Source organism: Cebus imitator, unplaced genomic scaffold, assembly GCF_001604975.1.
Source record: "Cebus imitator isolate Cc_AM_T3 unplaced genomic scaffold, Cebus_imitator-1.0 Scaffold71, whole genome shotgun sequence".
NCBI lineage: Eukaryota > Metazoa > Chordata > Mammalia > Primates > Cebidae > Cebus > Cebus imitator.
The window spans coordinates 6,494,772-6,508,113 of NW_016107386.1; the positions used below are offsets into that span (position 1 = coordinate 6,494,772).

Genomic DNA, 13,342 nt, shown 5'->3' on the forward strand with positions numbered 1-13,342 from the left:
AGGTGGTTGAGGAGAGGCTAATTAAATGACTTTTTTTTTTTTTTTTTGGCTTTGCTAAGCAGCATGGTAACTGTGTGCACCTGGACAATCAGATAAGGAATAATCAGATAATGAATTCCACCCCGCCTTCTCTTTCTCCTCCAGTCTATCTCCCTCTCCCACTCCCTCATTCCTTCCCTCTCTTACAAGAATCAGGTATCCTTCAAACCTCCTGCTGTCTTTGCCTTCACTCCCGGGGAGGGAATTTTGGATCCACGCAGCAGGTAAGGAGTCAGGACGCCCCAGTTCCACCCTGCTTTCATTCTAGGACGCCCTAGGAGTCTGGATGCTTCTGGAGAAGATCCAGAAGGCAGGCTTGAATTAACTATTGAGATGACATAGTCATATGCTCATAGTGAAGTATCATAGGACTGGGCTCTGGAAAAGTTGGATTCTAGGGGACAGGAGCAAGAGTGCCAAATATGTGTCAGACTATTGGCAAGCTCAGTCTTAAATACTCCCAGATATCGCCTACCCCACTGCCATCCTTTACTCACCAGCTCCCCACTCCAGATGCCTAAACCCACTGAAATATTAAGGGGGAAGCCAGAGAGAAGGCCCTGGATGCTGTCAGCATGAACCATAGAGGCTTTAGTTAAGATGGGATGCATAATCACTGTCCTGATGTGATGGGGGGTGAACATACTACAAGGGGGTGATGGAGAGGAGGTCAGGGGTGGGTCTACAGAGGGCCCAAGGAGTTACCGGAGGGAGTCAGGAGCCACAGAGCTGGAAGAAGAGCAACCAAAACTGGATTAGGAGTCAGATAACTTGATCCTGCCCTGACCAAATAATGTGTCCTTAAATCAGTCACTTTTCCTCTTGGTCACCTTCTGTCTATAAAGATAAGTTGGATCAGGTACCTTCTAGCTGTAAAATGTTGAGTCTGGGACCCGCCAGCTATGCTACTCTGTCACTGGATATTCATACTAGAATTCTTGCTGCCTCCAAAGTGTATTGAATTTTTGGTGCAGATTCTTAAAGTTGTGGGCCTTCTAGGGTGCCTTTGAAATCAGAGATGTAAGCTTTTAGGGTTTAAAAGACTTTGTAGTATGTTCAGAAGGTCTTGTGGGCAGACATTGTGTCTAGCCCAGAGCTTGGCACAGAGGAGACATACAGTGCGTGTGTGCTTGGGGAAGCCAAGTCGTTAGTGAGTAACTTAGTCTACTGGTTCACAGCCCTTGGGCTGAAGCTGTATGCTGACGTGGCCACTGATGATGACAATGGAGAATGGAGGAGCTTTGTGTGGAGGACTCCATGGCTCCTTCGCTTATGGCTCAGGTAAGGAAAGGTGTTTGCAGCTTGGAGGCAGTCTCTTCAGTCTTTAGTGACAAGCACAATAGTCAGAGTGCCATGAGTTGAACCCCAGATGTCCACTCCAACAGTCTTTTGAGAATACCGGCTTACATAGTATTAGCCAGAGAACACAATGCCTCCTTTCTAAGGATTCTCCATTGATAAAAAACCAAATCTCATATGGTGAAGTAGAGTATCAGAGTTTAGCACCCAAATGAGGAACCTGTTTTTTCCTAAAATTATGGAGTTGCTTAAGTTTAAAGAGCGTTACACTTTTTAACTAGGCTGAGGCGGAGGAATCAGTTCAGGTGTTTACAACCAGCCTAGCCAACATGGTGAAACCCTGTCTCTACTAAAAAAAAACTAAAAAAAAAAAAAAAAACTAGCCAGGCATGGTGGTGGGTTTCTGTAATCCCAGCTACTTGGGAGGCTGAGGCAGGAGAATCACTTGAACCTGGGAGGTGGAGGTGGCAGCAAGCTGAGGTCGTGCCACTGCACTCCAGCCTGGGCGACAGAGCAAGACTCTGTCTTTAAAAAAAAAAAAAAAAAAAGAAAGAAAAGAAAAGAGAAGAAAAGAAACGGATTACACCAGTATTGAAGGTGATAGGGTGAAAAATAAAGGTCTCCTAACTTCCCTTCCCTTGATACTTTCCTGAAGTAACTGCTTAAGGATTTTTAAATATCTATCAAGGAATAGTTCATGCATATTAAAGATTATATATGATACATATTTTCTATCTTAAATATTAGGTATATTAAATATGATATACACATGTTTTAGTTACATAATCAAAATAAAATTTCTATTACATAATATACTGTTCTGTTACTTGCTTTTTTCCGTTAAAAATGTCACTGTGAAATGTCAATCCAACATTTTATCACACTATGGGAGCCCTTCCAATGTGTCAGGCATGGTGGAAGGTGTTGGGGAATTCAGTGGTTAGAAAAAACAATCCAAACAGCCACAAACAGAATAGTCCGCTCTATGTAAGAGTGAGCATGTTGCCTTTAGAAGTATTCAAACAGAGGCTGACTATTCAAACATTTTATTGAGAAGTTTCCTGAATTGAACTGGATCTGGAAGTACTTACTAACAGCTTTATTGAGGTATAATCACACACCATAAAATTCAGCCTTTGAAGTGTGCAATTTAGTTTTCATTATATTCATACAGTTGTGTAACCATCCCTACTATCTAATTTCAGAACATTTTCATGGCCCCTAAAAGAAAGCCTGCACCCATCAGCAGTCACTCCTCATTACCCAACCTCACTCCAACCCTGGAAACCACTAATCTGCTTTCTTTCTGTCTCTATGGATTTGCCTATTCTGGATATTTGATATAAATGGAATCATACAGTATTTATCCTTTTGTGTCTGGATTCTTTCACTTAGCATCATGTTTTCGAGGTTCATCCATGTTGTCATATGTATCAGCACTTCATTATTTTTTATGGCTGAATAATATTTTGTTGTACTGATATGTCACATTTGTTTATTCATTCATCGGTTGATGGACATTTCAATTGTTTCCACTTTATGGTTATTGTGAATAATGATGCTGTGAACATTCATGAACAAATTTTTATGTGAAGAAGTGTTTTCAGTTCTCTTGGGTAGCCCTAGGAGCAAAATTACAGTCATACCATAAATCTATGTTTAAACTTTTAGGGAACTGCTAGGCTGTTTTTCAAAGTTACTACACTATTTTTCATTCCCATTAGCAATGCATAAGGGTTCCAGTGTCTCCCATCTTCACCAGCACTGGTGTCTTTTTTAATTTCAGCCACCCTAGTGGGAGTGAAACTGTATCTCATTGTGGCTTTGATTTGCATTTTCCTAATGACTACAGATATTGAGCATCATTTCATGTGCTCTGGCCCTTTGGGTGTCTTTGGAGAAATATCTATTCACTTGTCCATTTTTTAATTTGGGTTGTCTGTCTTTTGAATTTTGAGGTGTAAAAATTATTTATATATTCTGGATACAAGTCTCTTATCAGATATACAATTTGCAAATATTTTCTCCCAGCCCATGGGTTGTCTTTTCATTTCTTGATCCCTCACAGGGTGAGTTGGGAATTATTTCTTCCTCTTCTATTTCTTGAAACAGTTTGTGAAGGATTAGTGTTAATTTTTCTTTAAGCATTTGATGAAATTCACTGGTGAAGACTTCTAAATCTAGACTTTCCTTTGTAAGGAGGGTTTTTTTTTTTAAATTCCTAATTCAATTATCGTTAGTTGTTATAGGTTTATTTAGATTTTTTATTTCTTCTTGGGCAGTTTTGGTAGTTTTTGTCTTTCTTGGAATTTGTCCATTTCATCTAAATTAACTAATTTGTTGTTATACAGTTGTTCATAGTATTCTTTTATAATCCTTTTTATAATTTCCATAAAGTTGGTAGTAGTGTCCACTTTAATTCCTGAGAATTTTTTTTTTATTATTGATCAGCCTAGTCAAAGATCTGTCATTAACAAAAAATTTTAAAAGAATTGACTTTTGGTTTTATTGATTTTTTTCTATTCTTTGTCATTTATTTTTGCTCTCATCTTTATTATTTCCTTTCCTCTGTTCACTTTGGGTTTCCTTTGATCTTTTTTTTCTAGTGTCTTAGGTGGACTATTAAGTTATTGAGATTTTTTTTTCTTTTTTAATATAAGCATTTACAGCCATAAATTTTCCTCTGATTATTGTGTCTACTCTATTTTATATATTTTGACATGCTGTGTTTATTTTCATGCATCTCAAAGTACTTTCTAATATCCTTTGTGGTTCTTCTTCAGTCTATTGGTTATTTAGAAGTATGTTAATTTCCACATATTTATAAATTTTTCAAATTTCCTTCTGTTACTGATTTCTAATTTCATGTTGTGGTGGGAAAACATACTTTGTATGACTTTATTCTTTATACATTTGCTGAGATTTGTTTGGTGTCCCAATATACGGTCTATTCTGAAGGATGTTCCATGTACACTTGAGAAGAATGTGTATTCTGTTGTCGTTTGGTGGAGTCTATGAATATCTTTTAGGTTTAATTATAATTTTTTATTTGCATGTTGTTCTTATGTCTAGTTCTTCTATCCATTATTGAAAGTGTGTTATTAAAATCTCTACTTACTGTTGAGTTGTCTGTTTCTTCCTTCCATTCTGTCAGCTTTTTCTACATGTATTTGAGGGCTTTATTAGGTGCTGCCTATATGTTTATAATTATGCCAAGTCACGGCACCAAGAAAAAAAAATAATTATGCCTTTCTGATGGATTGAGTCTATTATCATTATAAAATGTCATTCATTTTGGTCTTTTTGTCTGATATTAATATAGCCACTCTAGCTGCCTTTGGTTGCTGTCAACATGGTCTATATTTTTAGTCTATTTGTCTCTTTGAATCTAAAGTATGTCTCTTGTAGACGGCATGTAGTATAAACATTTTCTTTCCTCTCCATTCTTCAATGTTTGTCTTTTAACTAGAGTGTTTAATACATTTACATTTAATTACAGGTAAGGTAGGATTTATATCTGCAATTTTGCTATTTTTTTCTCTATATTAATAGCTTATATCTTTTTGTTTTTCTATTTCTCTACTACTGCATTCATTTGTGTTAGATATTTTCTTGTATACTATTTTAATTTCCTTGTTATTTCTTGTCCTGTATTTCTTCCTATTTCTTTCAGTTATTTTCTTTTTATTTTTTTTTTCTGAGACAGAGTCTCACTTTATCACCCAGGCTGGAGTGCAGTGGTGCGATTTTGGCTCACTGCAACTTCTTCCCCCCCCGGTTCAAGAGATTCTACTGCTTCAGCCTCCTCAGTAGCTGGGACTACAGGCATGTGCCACCACATCTAGCTAATTTTTGTATTTTTAGTGAAGATGGGGTTTCACCATGTTGGCCAGGCTGATCTCAAACTCTTGACCTCAAGTGATCCACCTGCCTCAGCCTCCCAAAGTGCTGGGATTACAGGCTTGAGCCACCGTTCCCTACCTCAGTTATTTTCTCTATGGTTACCCTAGGGTAATAATTAGCATCTTAAAAAAATATCTTTAGAGTTTTCTGGTCATGCCCACAGCCCTGCACATGCATATGGTCTTCTAGATTCCCAGGAATATGTCAGAGCTTTGAAAGCTTTTTATGGACATCTCATTTCCCATCTTTTCCTCTCATGTGTGTGTTTTTGTGACCTTTCCTTGCTTGCTCCAAATATTTTCACCACCGAAGGCAGTGACTATATTAAACAATTGCTGCTGATTATTTTTGACTTATGCCTCAGGGAACAGGTTGTTTTGCACTGAGTGAGCTCTGAGTGAGGTTAAATGATTGCAAGCCAGCCTGTGAGTGGAGGCTTTCAGGGAACTTCTAAATAGATCAAACAGAAACAGTTTTCTGGAGATGGAACTTTGGAGGATTTCGAGCTCATTGCTCATTGCTTGAGGATTTCAAGCTCATTGCTAGGTTGGTGGTTTTTCCAGCTACCATGATTGTGAGGCTATTGGTTTTTAAGTGTACCACAGAGCTAGGGGCAAGCAATATGTCTCTAAGGCAAGTTGAAAGTCAATGAAGCTCATTTTCATAACGAGATTCAGCCATTTTCCTAAATAAACACTCCTTGTAGACCTTTGGTTAATATCCAGGGTTCTGAAAATTTTTATTTAGATAATTTTTGCCTGTTCTCATTGCTTTTATGGAGGAGTAAATTTTTAGAAATCTTTATTGTTCTGTAAATCGATCTAGATTAGGACTTTTAATTTGAATAGTTGATGGTTTTAAACTCCGAGATTCTTATTTGTATAATTGGGAGGAAATAAATATCCACTTTTGCTTTACCACTAATATGAGTGATACTGAGCGGAATATTGGGAAATACTTTAGGTGTCAGAGGAAACCCCTGTACACATAAGGTCATTGTCCCTTTGCAGATTGGCCACTTCAACAAAGAGAACATGCTGTAATGCTGTATTTGTTTAGCATGTATAAATCACCTCCTACAAAACACTTAAAAAAAATAAAAGAACAAAGACCAATTACAGAAACTGATAAATGGGTGTTTCTATGCACCTGGGGGTGATTACTGTAATTTAGTACTAAGCTTCCTGGTAGCTGAGTTAAAAAGGGGAAAGCTATATGAGGTTCTCACTGTCTGACAAAGGAACATAAACACATGTATCTGTTGGAGCAAATGTTTTCCTGGCACAGATTGCTTAGGAGGAATTTATTAAGTGGGCCTTGATGTAATGGACAGATTTCTTCAACTAAATTTTCCTCAAGGGATTTGCACTCTCACAAAGCTCAAAGCCACAGCAAGCAGAGGCAGGAAGTGTTCATGGAAGAAGCGGCAGGCTTCTGTAGGGGCAGGTTTGGAGGGAAAGGAGACAGTGCTTTCAGCAAAGGATGAGGGTGATCTGTCAGGGAAGACTTTAACAAGGTGGTAGTGTTTGAGGAGGCCATTGAAGGCTAAGTAATATTCTGAAAAGTGGAGAAGGGTAGGTTTTAAGTGGAGGAAATAGCAGTAGCCATGGAGAGGTCAGGACACATTTGAAAGACATTTTGTAGATTTAACAGACAGGCTTTGGTGATCAACTGGCTATGGGTCATGACATGGTTTGGCTGTGTCCCCACTCAAATCTTATCTTGAATTGTTGCTCTCATAATTGCCATGTGTCGTGGGAGGGCCCTGATGGAAGGTAATTGAATCATGGGGCAGTTTCCCCCATATTCTTGTGGTAGTGAATAAGTCTCACAAGATCTGATGTTTTATAACAGGAAATTCCTTTTGCTTGGCTCTCATTCTCTCTCTTGCCTGCTGCCACGTAAGACATGCCTTTCACCTTTCCCCGTGATTGTGAGGCCTTAGCCACATGGAACTGTGAGTCCATTAAACCTCTTTTTCTTTATAATTTACCCAGTCCTGAGTATGTCTTTATCATCAGGGGGAAAATACACTAATACAGGTGCAAAGAAGACTCAACTTCTTCCCTAGAAGGAGATATGGAGGTTGGTGGGCATGGGAGGGGTTGTAATGGGTATCCAGACCTGTACAGTGAACATCCATAGTGAAAATGATCCCCAAAACAGAAAGCCTTCAGTAAGCATGGATTGTTTACTAAGCCATATGTAAATCTCAGGACAACCTTATGAGGTAGAAAGAACTATGGAAATGTAGAACTAAAGAAGTCAAACGACTTGCATGAGGTTTCCAGCAGGGATTTATATCCATACTGTGTGAATTTAGAACAGGGTTAACAAACTTTTTAAATAAAGAATCACATAGTGTTTTAGGCCTTGTGGGCCATATGAGCTCTGCCACAAGTATTCCACTTTGCAGTTGTAGTATGAAAATAGATAAATAACTTTATTTACAAAAGCAGATTGAAGACTGTATTAGGCTCACGGGCCATAGTTTAACAACTCCTGATCTAAAAGGTGTAGTCTATGTAGTCTATGCACTCTATGTATTCTGTCTGCCCAGCCAATAATTCTTGCCCTAGATAAAAGAAATAGGTATGAACACTATAGAGTGAAACCTTGTAGAATCGTATGGTTGAGAGGGGCCTCGTTTTCATCAGTCTGACTCCTGCCTGCTATAGAGAGTCCAGACAATTCCACCACTTGGTTTCACTGATACTAGCTCAGATCCTTGACTTCTCAATTTAAGATGGTTTTTATGATCTCCTGCTACCTTTTTACTGATTTTAATTTCTCTTATTTGAAAGATTTTCTCTAGGGTTTAGAATTGGGTTATGGGGTATGTGTGTGTTGGAGTGGTGGGGGGCACAGGTAGATATTGAAAACTTTGTCCCAGCCTTCAGGTCTTCACCTTGGGACACATTTCTGTCCCTTTGTCTAATGTCTTCAGAATCATGCCTTCTCTGCCTCCCAGGGGACAACTACAGAATTTAGTTTGATAAAGGTTTGCAATCTCTCAATGGGAGGAATCTTAGGGAGTCTTGTCTTCTGTCTTGAGGTGACACAACACAGAGTGGCCATAGAACTGCACCAGATAAGGTCCATGAGAACTCTGTGGCTCTATTAAATCAATTCAACAAATATTTACTGAGCATTTATGGCCCAGGCACTGTGCTAAAAACTGAACAAGGGTGATAATAGTCCCTGAGCTCACAATGATGACAGAATAGTACAGAAAATAAATGTACAAATAGCCATCAAAGGTATCATGTAAATTGTGATAAGTGCCACAAAGGATGTGCATATTATTTTTAGAAAGAAGGGATGCCTTGCATGTAGTAGGTCCTCTCAAAATAATGATTAATTCTTTGCATGTGAATACATCAGTAGCCTAGTAGCCATTGCTCCTGTCTTTGATTCTTATATTTATGCTTCTTATTCCTCTGGAACTGAAAAAGTGAGACTTAAAAAAAATATGTAATTAATATGTTAATCCCTAACACAGAAGCAGTTATTTCTTCATTTTCATTGTAAATAAGGAAATAATTGTTTTTGCTGGGATGTCCTCATCTGATCACAAAGCTGTCATGTACACTACTACCCCAATTTTGCACATGAGGAAACTTTGTTCGAGGTTTAAAATAGCTTATGTCTTTTAAAACTTTAGGGTTTTTAAAGTGGTACTTAAAACAAAAGTCTTCCCAAGTGCTAATATCTGAGCCAGAAATTAGGCACTGCTTGAGGGGGTAAGTGTAAGAGTTCTGGGTCAGACTCTGAGAGTTAGATCCTGGTTTAAACAGGGTTTATTAGTTGGTACAAGTTAGTTTCCCATCCCAAGGCTTACTTTTTTCTATTTGTAAAATGAATATAATAATAGTACTGATCTCTTGGGGCTGTTGTGATGATTAAATGAGATTTTTGCATGTAAAGCACCTAGAACACACTAAGTGCTCAATAGATGTCAGATAACAACACTGCCATTGTTACTATTATAAGACAAAGCAGTTGAGAGCTCAAAATAAGGCTTTAGAAATGTGCAGGAAAACTTGGATATGTTTCAGAAAGCGAAACAAAACAACAACATTCCACTGGATTTCTTTATTTGCAAAATGGGCTAAGAATTCTAACGGCTTGGGGTTTCTCTGGGGATTAAATGAGAAAATGTATGCTGAAAGTATATACTGAACCCCTCACATAGGTCAGCCCTCGGTTTTTGGCCATCTTTATCATCAACACAGGATAAGACCAGTAGTGGTGGCTGGGCGTTAGGCAGAGGTCAGACAGACTCATCTAGGCAGGACAGGGATCTGGGAAGCCCCAGCAGGCAGTGATAGGAGGAAATCTAGACATGCAGGTGTATTGGCATCACTTGGCCATGGACTCATGGCTGATGTTCAGGCAGGAAAGAAGAAACAAAGACTTAGCCCCAGAGACTGAACTTGAGGACAGGAAAAACGAGAGAAAGAGAAGAATCAAGATGGGAAGGGAGAGGGGATGATATGCCAGGACACAGGCAAGACCCAGAAGTACACAAGGCTGGCTCAGCGCTGGCCCACTAGCAGCGCTCCTTGCTTCTTTGGCTTTGGAAGCCAAACCAAATCTAGAGCCTGTGGGTGGCAGCTGCAGGAATTGGCATGCTGGGCCATCTGGTGCTCAACTGATAGGTGACACTGTAGGCCACTGGCAGATGTAAAGTCATGGGGGTGAGTGGTGACAGGAAAGAACCAAGGAAGCTGGACTATCACCCAGTTTTAGACCACAAAAGCACTTGTTTTTTACTGGAGTTCATAGACCATGTGCAAGTCTTGGTGAGGGCAATTGTCTTTGGAAAATCCTCCATTTGCCAGGAGTCTTAATGGCGCTGTGTGAGCAGCCAGGTCTCTGTAAGTCTTGCCTTCCCCCGATGGGGTGTTTCTTGGAGAGAAACAGAGATCTCCTCTCTTCCTCAGTCATGATGAACTCAGAGGGAGAAAGTACAAGAAGCAAATGCTGGCTCTGTCAGTTGGCCTGTCTGTAATAACCTTAATCTTGTTCCCTGAAGGTCTGGAGAAAACAACCATAGTAGCCCAAGGGCATCTCAGGACAGTAAATGGTCATATAAAAAAACAGAGCAGGAAATAGGATGAGGGTGAGATTTATGGGTCTTGTCTTCACCAGCAGTTTCAGTGAGGGTGAGGAGAGTTGTGGAGTCCAGGCCTGCTGAATCTCAGCCCAGCTTGAGTTTGTGGGGAGATAGAAAGTGGGGAGAGAAAGGCAGGCTTCTTCTAGTGAAAGACGCCTGCGGTTACTGTAGCTGAGCCGGGGAGGTTGGTGATCACGGCAGCATGGGTTGGAGTTCTTTAGCTCATTGCATTCTCAGAGGAAGTTTCACATTTTAAAACTTGAGAAAAGGGTGGCTAAGGCCCATCCTGGATGTCAATAAATCTCATGTTAAGAGCAGGGCAGAAGAGAAAGCTTGAGGTTTTTCTGTTTCTTAGAAGGGCCAAATGCCTGGCACTCTCTCCAGAAGGCCCGCAACTGCCCCATTCCCAATAAGGATCAGGGCCTTAGGAGTTGAGAGCAATGCTCATTTTCCTCACGGCCCATAAAGGGGCCTGCCAGCTGAGAGGTCTGTGATTGAGTGGTAACCACGTTTGTTGAGGACTTTCTACTTAAGTGTCCACAGATGTGGTTGATGAAGACGAGTGTTTCTGGAAGGAGTTGCATGGTTTGCTGCGGTGGTTCTCAAACTTTGGTGTGCCTGGAGTGTAACCTGGCTGTGTCTTAGGAATTCAGGTCCCTGAATTGCAACTGTAACGAATCTTTTTCAGTGAATCTGAGGTAGCTCTGGGGGTTCTGTGCTTTTAATAAGCTCCCTGGGAAATGCTGATGCAGGTGGGCCATAAATCATGTTTTGGGAAATATGAGTCTTATGGGATGAATCCTAGGCTGCTACTCAGAAGAAGTGAGTTCTGTCCTTGGATCTCCCCCTAATGTGCTATGCAAACATATGTAAGTTATTTCCAATTTCTGGGCTTGTTTCCTCTACAAAATAAGAAGATTGGGCTAGATCAGCAAGTCTCAATCCAAGCTGCACAACAGTGGAGAGCTTAGACACAATGCTTGTGCCTGAGCCATATTCCGAGAGCCCAGTGCTCAGGCTCTCATGATGTTGCCACACACTGGGAAAGAGTGTGGCAATGTATGGGCTTAAAATACTTCCAGGTGACTCTAGTTGTTGCTGGCATTGAGAACTACCATCTAGATATGCACAGTGTTCCTTCTCTGTGTTTGAATACTGAATCGTGAGAAAATATATTACCTACGTCTCATTTCTTCATTGGTCCCTTCATTGCCATGGAGGGAGAGTTTTCTACAAAATACAATTTTCCAGATAATTAAAGCGTACCTCATTAAGCACCAACCTGTTAAAACTTTCACTCTACTTTGTTTTTTCTTTATAAACAAAACATCAAAATCTTTTCGATGATTTTAAGTTACTGTCACTCATTCATGCATTCACTCAGTAAGTATGCATAAGGTGTCTACTTTGTGTTAGTAACTGTATTAGTTCGTTCTCATGCTGCTAGTAAAGACATACCTGAGACTGGGTAATTTATAAAGAAAAGGAGGTTTAATGGATTCACAGTTCCACATGGCTGGGGAGGCCTCACAATCATGGCTGAAGGTGAAGGAAGAGCAAAGGCAGTCTTAAAAGGTAGCAGGCAAGAGAATGTGTGGAGGGGAACTTCCCTTTATAAAACCATCAGATCTCGTGAGACTTATTCACTATCATGAGAACAGCAGTATGGGAGTAACCCTGTGATTCAATTACCTTCCACCAGCTCCCTCCTACAACATGTGGGGATTATGGGAGCTACAATTCAAGATGAGATTTGGGCGGGGACACAGCCAAATTATATCAGGAACATAACACCAAAAAAGGTTATGGGGTAGTCAAAGGATTGATGCATCATGCATCAGTAATAATAATAATTACAAGTAATCTTTAAACATTCATCAGGTGCCAAGGACGTAATAGGTACCGTTGTAAGCACTCTAGTTTTATCTCATTTAATCCGCACAACAATCCACTCAGGTGGGCACAGTTATAGGCCTGTTTTACAGACGAGGAAGCCAAGGCACAGAAGAATCCTATACTTTCTCAAGGTCCCACAGCCGACTGGGGTAGAGCTGGGATTCAATTAAGCCCACCTCCCTGTGTGATGTGGAACATGGCTGTTCCTGCTCAGAGCTTCTGTTTCATTCTGTGCTGAGTGGACCCTGAGGCTCCTTTGAGCCCTCACACCTCACAAGTTCATGTCTGTCCACAGGTCACTCAGGAGGTCCCTCACGTGCATCAAGGAGAGCCTGCGTATCTTCATTGACCTGGGGGAGAGAGACAAGGCTGCTGAGGCCTGGCTTGGGGCGGGGCGACTCCACTACCTCATGCAGGAAGACGAGCTGGTGGAGCTGTACCTGCAGGTAGGCCTCCTGCAGAGCTCTCTGAGGGTTGTTGACTTGGGTCATTTGGGGAGGCAGCTGTACCTTCCAAATCAACCAGCTGGAACCAGAGAGGGATGATGTTTACCCTAAGGCTGTGGAGAGAGGGCCAACACTGGGCTGCTCCCTGAACACATGGTGGAAACCAGGGTGGTCTGGCAAGCTGGGTACAGGCAGCAAAGGGCCAGTTGCTGAGTCCCATATGCACCCTGGGAGGATGTGAGGCGAGACGCGCATATCACCTGTAATGTCACTTGTCCCGTTAAGTATACTTGTCTTTCCAAAGCTCAACATACGCCCTGACTTCAGGGTTTTGCTGCAGTTTGAGGCAAGGCTGGTGTGTATGTGGGGTATTAACAATATTATTCTCTTATTGTTATTATTTTTTGTTTGCATACTTTTAATATCAGAGGTGTGGTACAGTGTAGTGCTAAAAATTCTGGGCTTTGAAGAGAGAAAAGCCTAGAGTCAAATCATAGGGCCATCACATTTGGACTGACTATGTGACATTTACCAAATACTCAGAACTTAGTAAATGTTTAATACAGGATATTTTACTGTTATTACTATCTGTACAATATTGACATTAAATACTGTGATGATATGTAAGATGTTTAATTCT

At 40.5% G+C, this 13,342-nt stretch overlaps 1 protein-coding gene across 2 annotated transcripts in view; it reads left to right on the top strand.

The window, feature by feature from the left end:
- Positions 1–13,342, top strand: part of SH3TC2 (SH3 domain and tetratricopeptide repeats 2) — a 71,885-nt gene that overhangs the window by 44,265 nt on the left and 14,278 nt on the right. For both annotated transcript variants that reach the window (XM_017531348.2, XM_037739552.1), the window contains exon 13: positions 12,552–12,702. In XM_017531348.2, the coding sequence (XP_017386837.1) occupies positions 12,552–12,702 (151 nt within the window). The remainder of the gene's footprint in view (positions 1–12,551; positions 12,703–13,342) is intronic.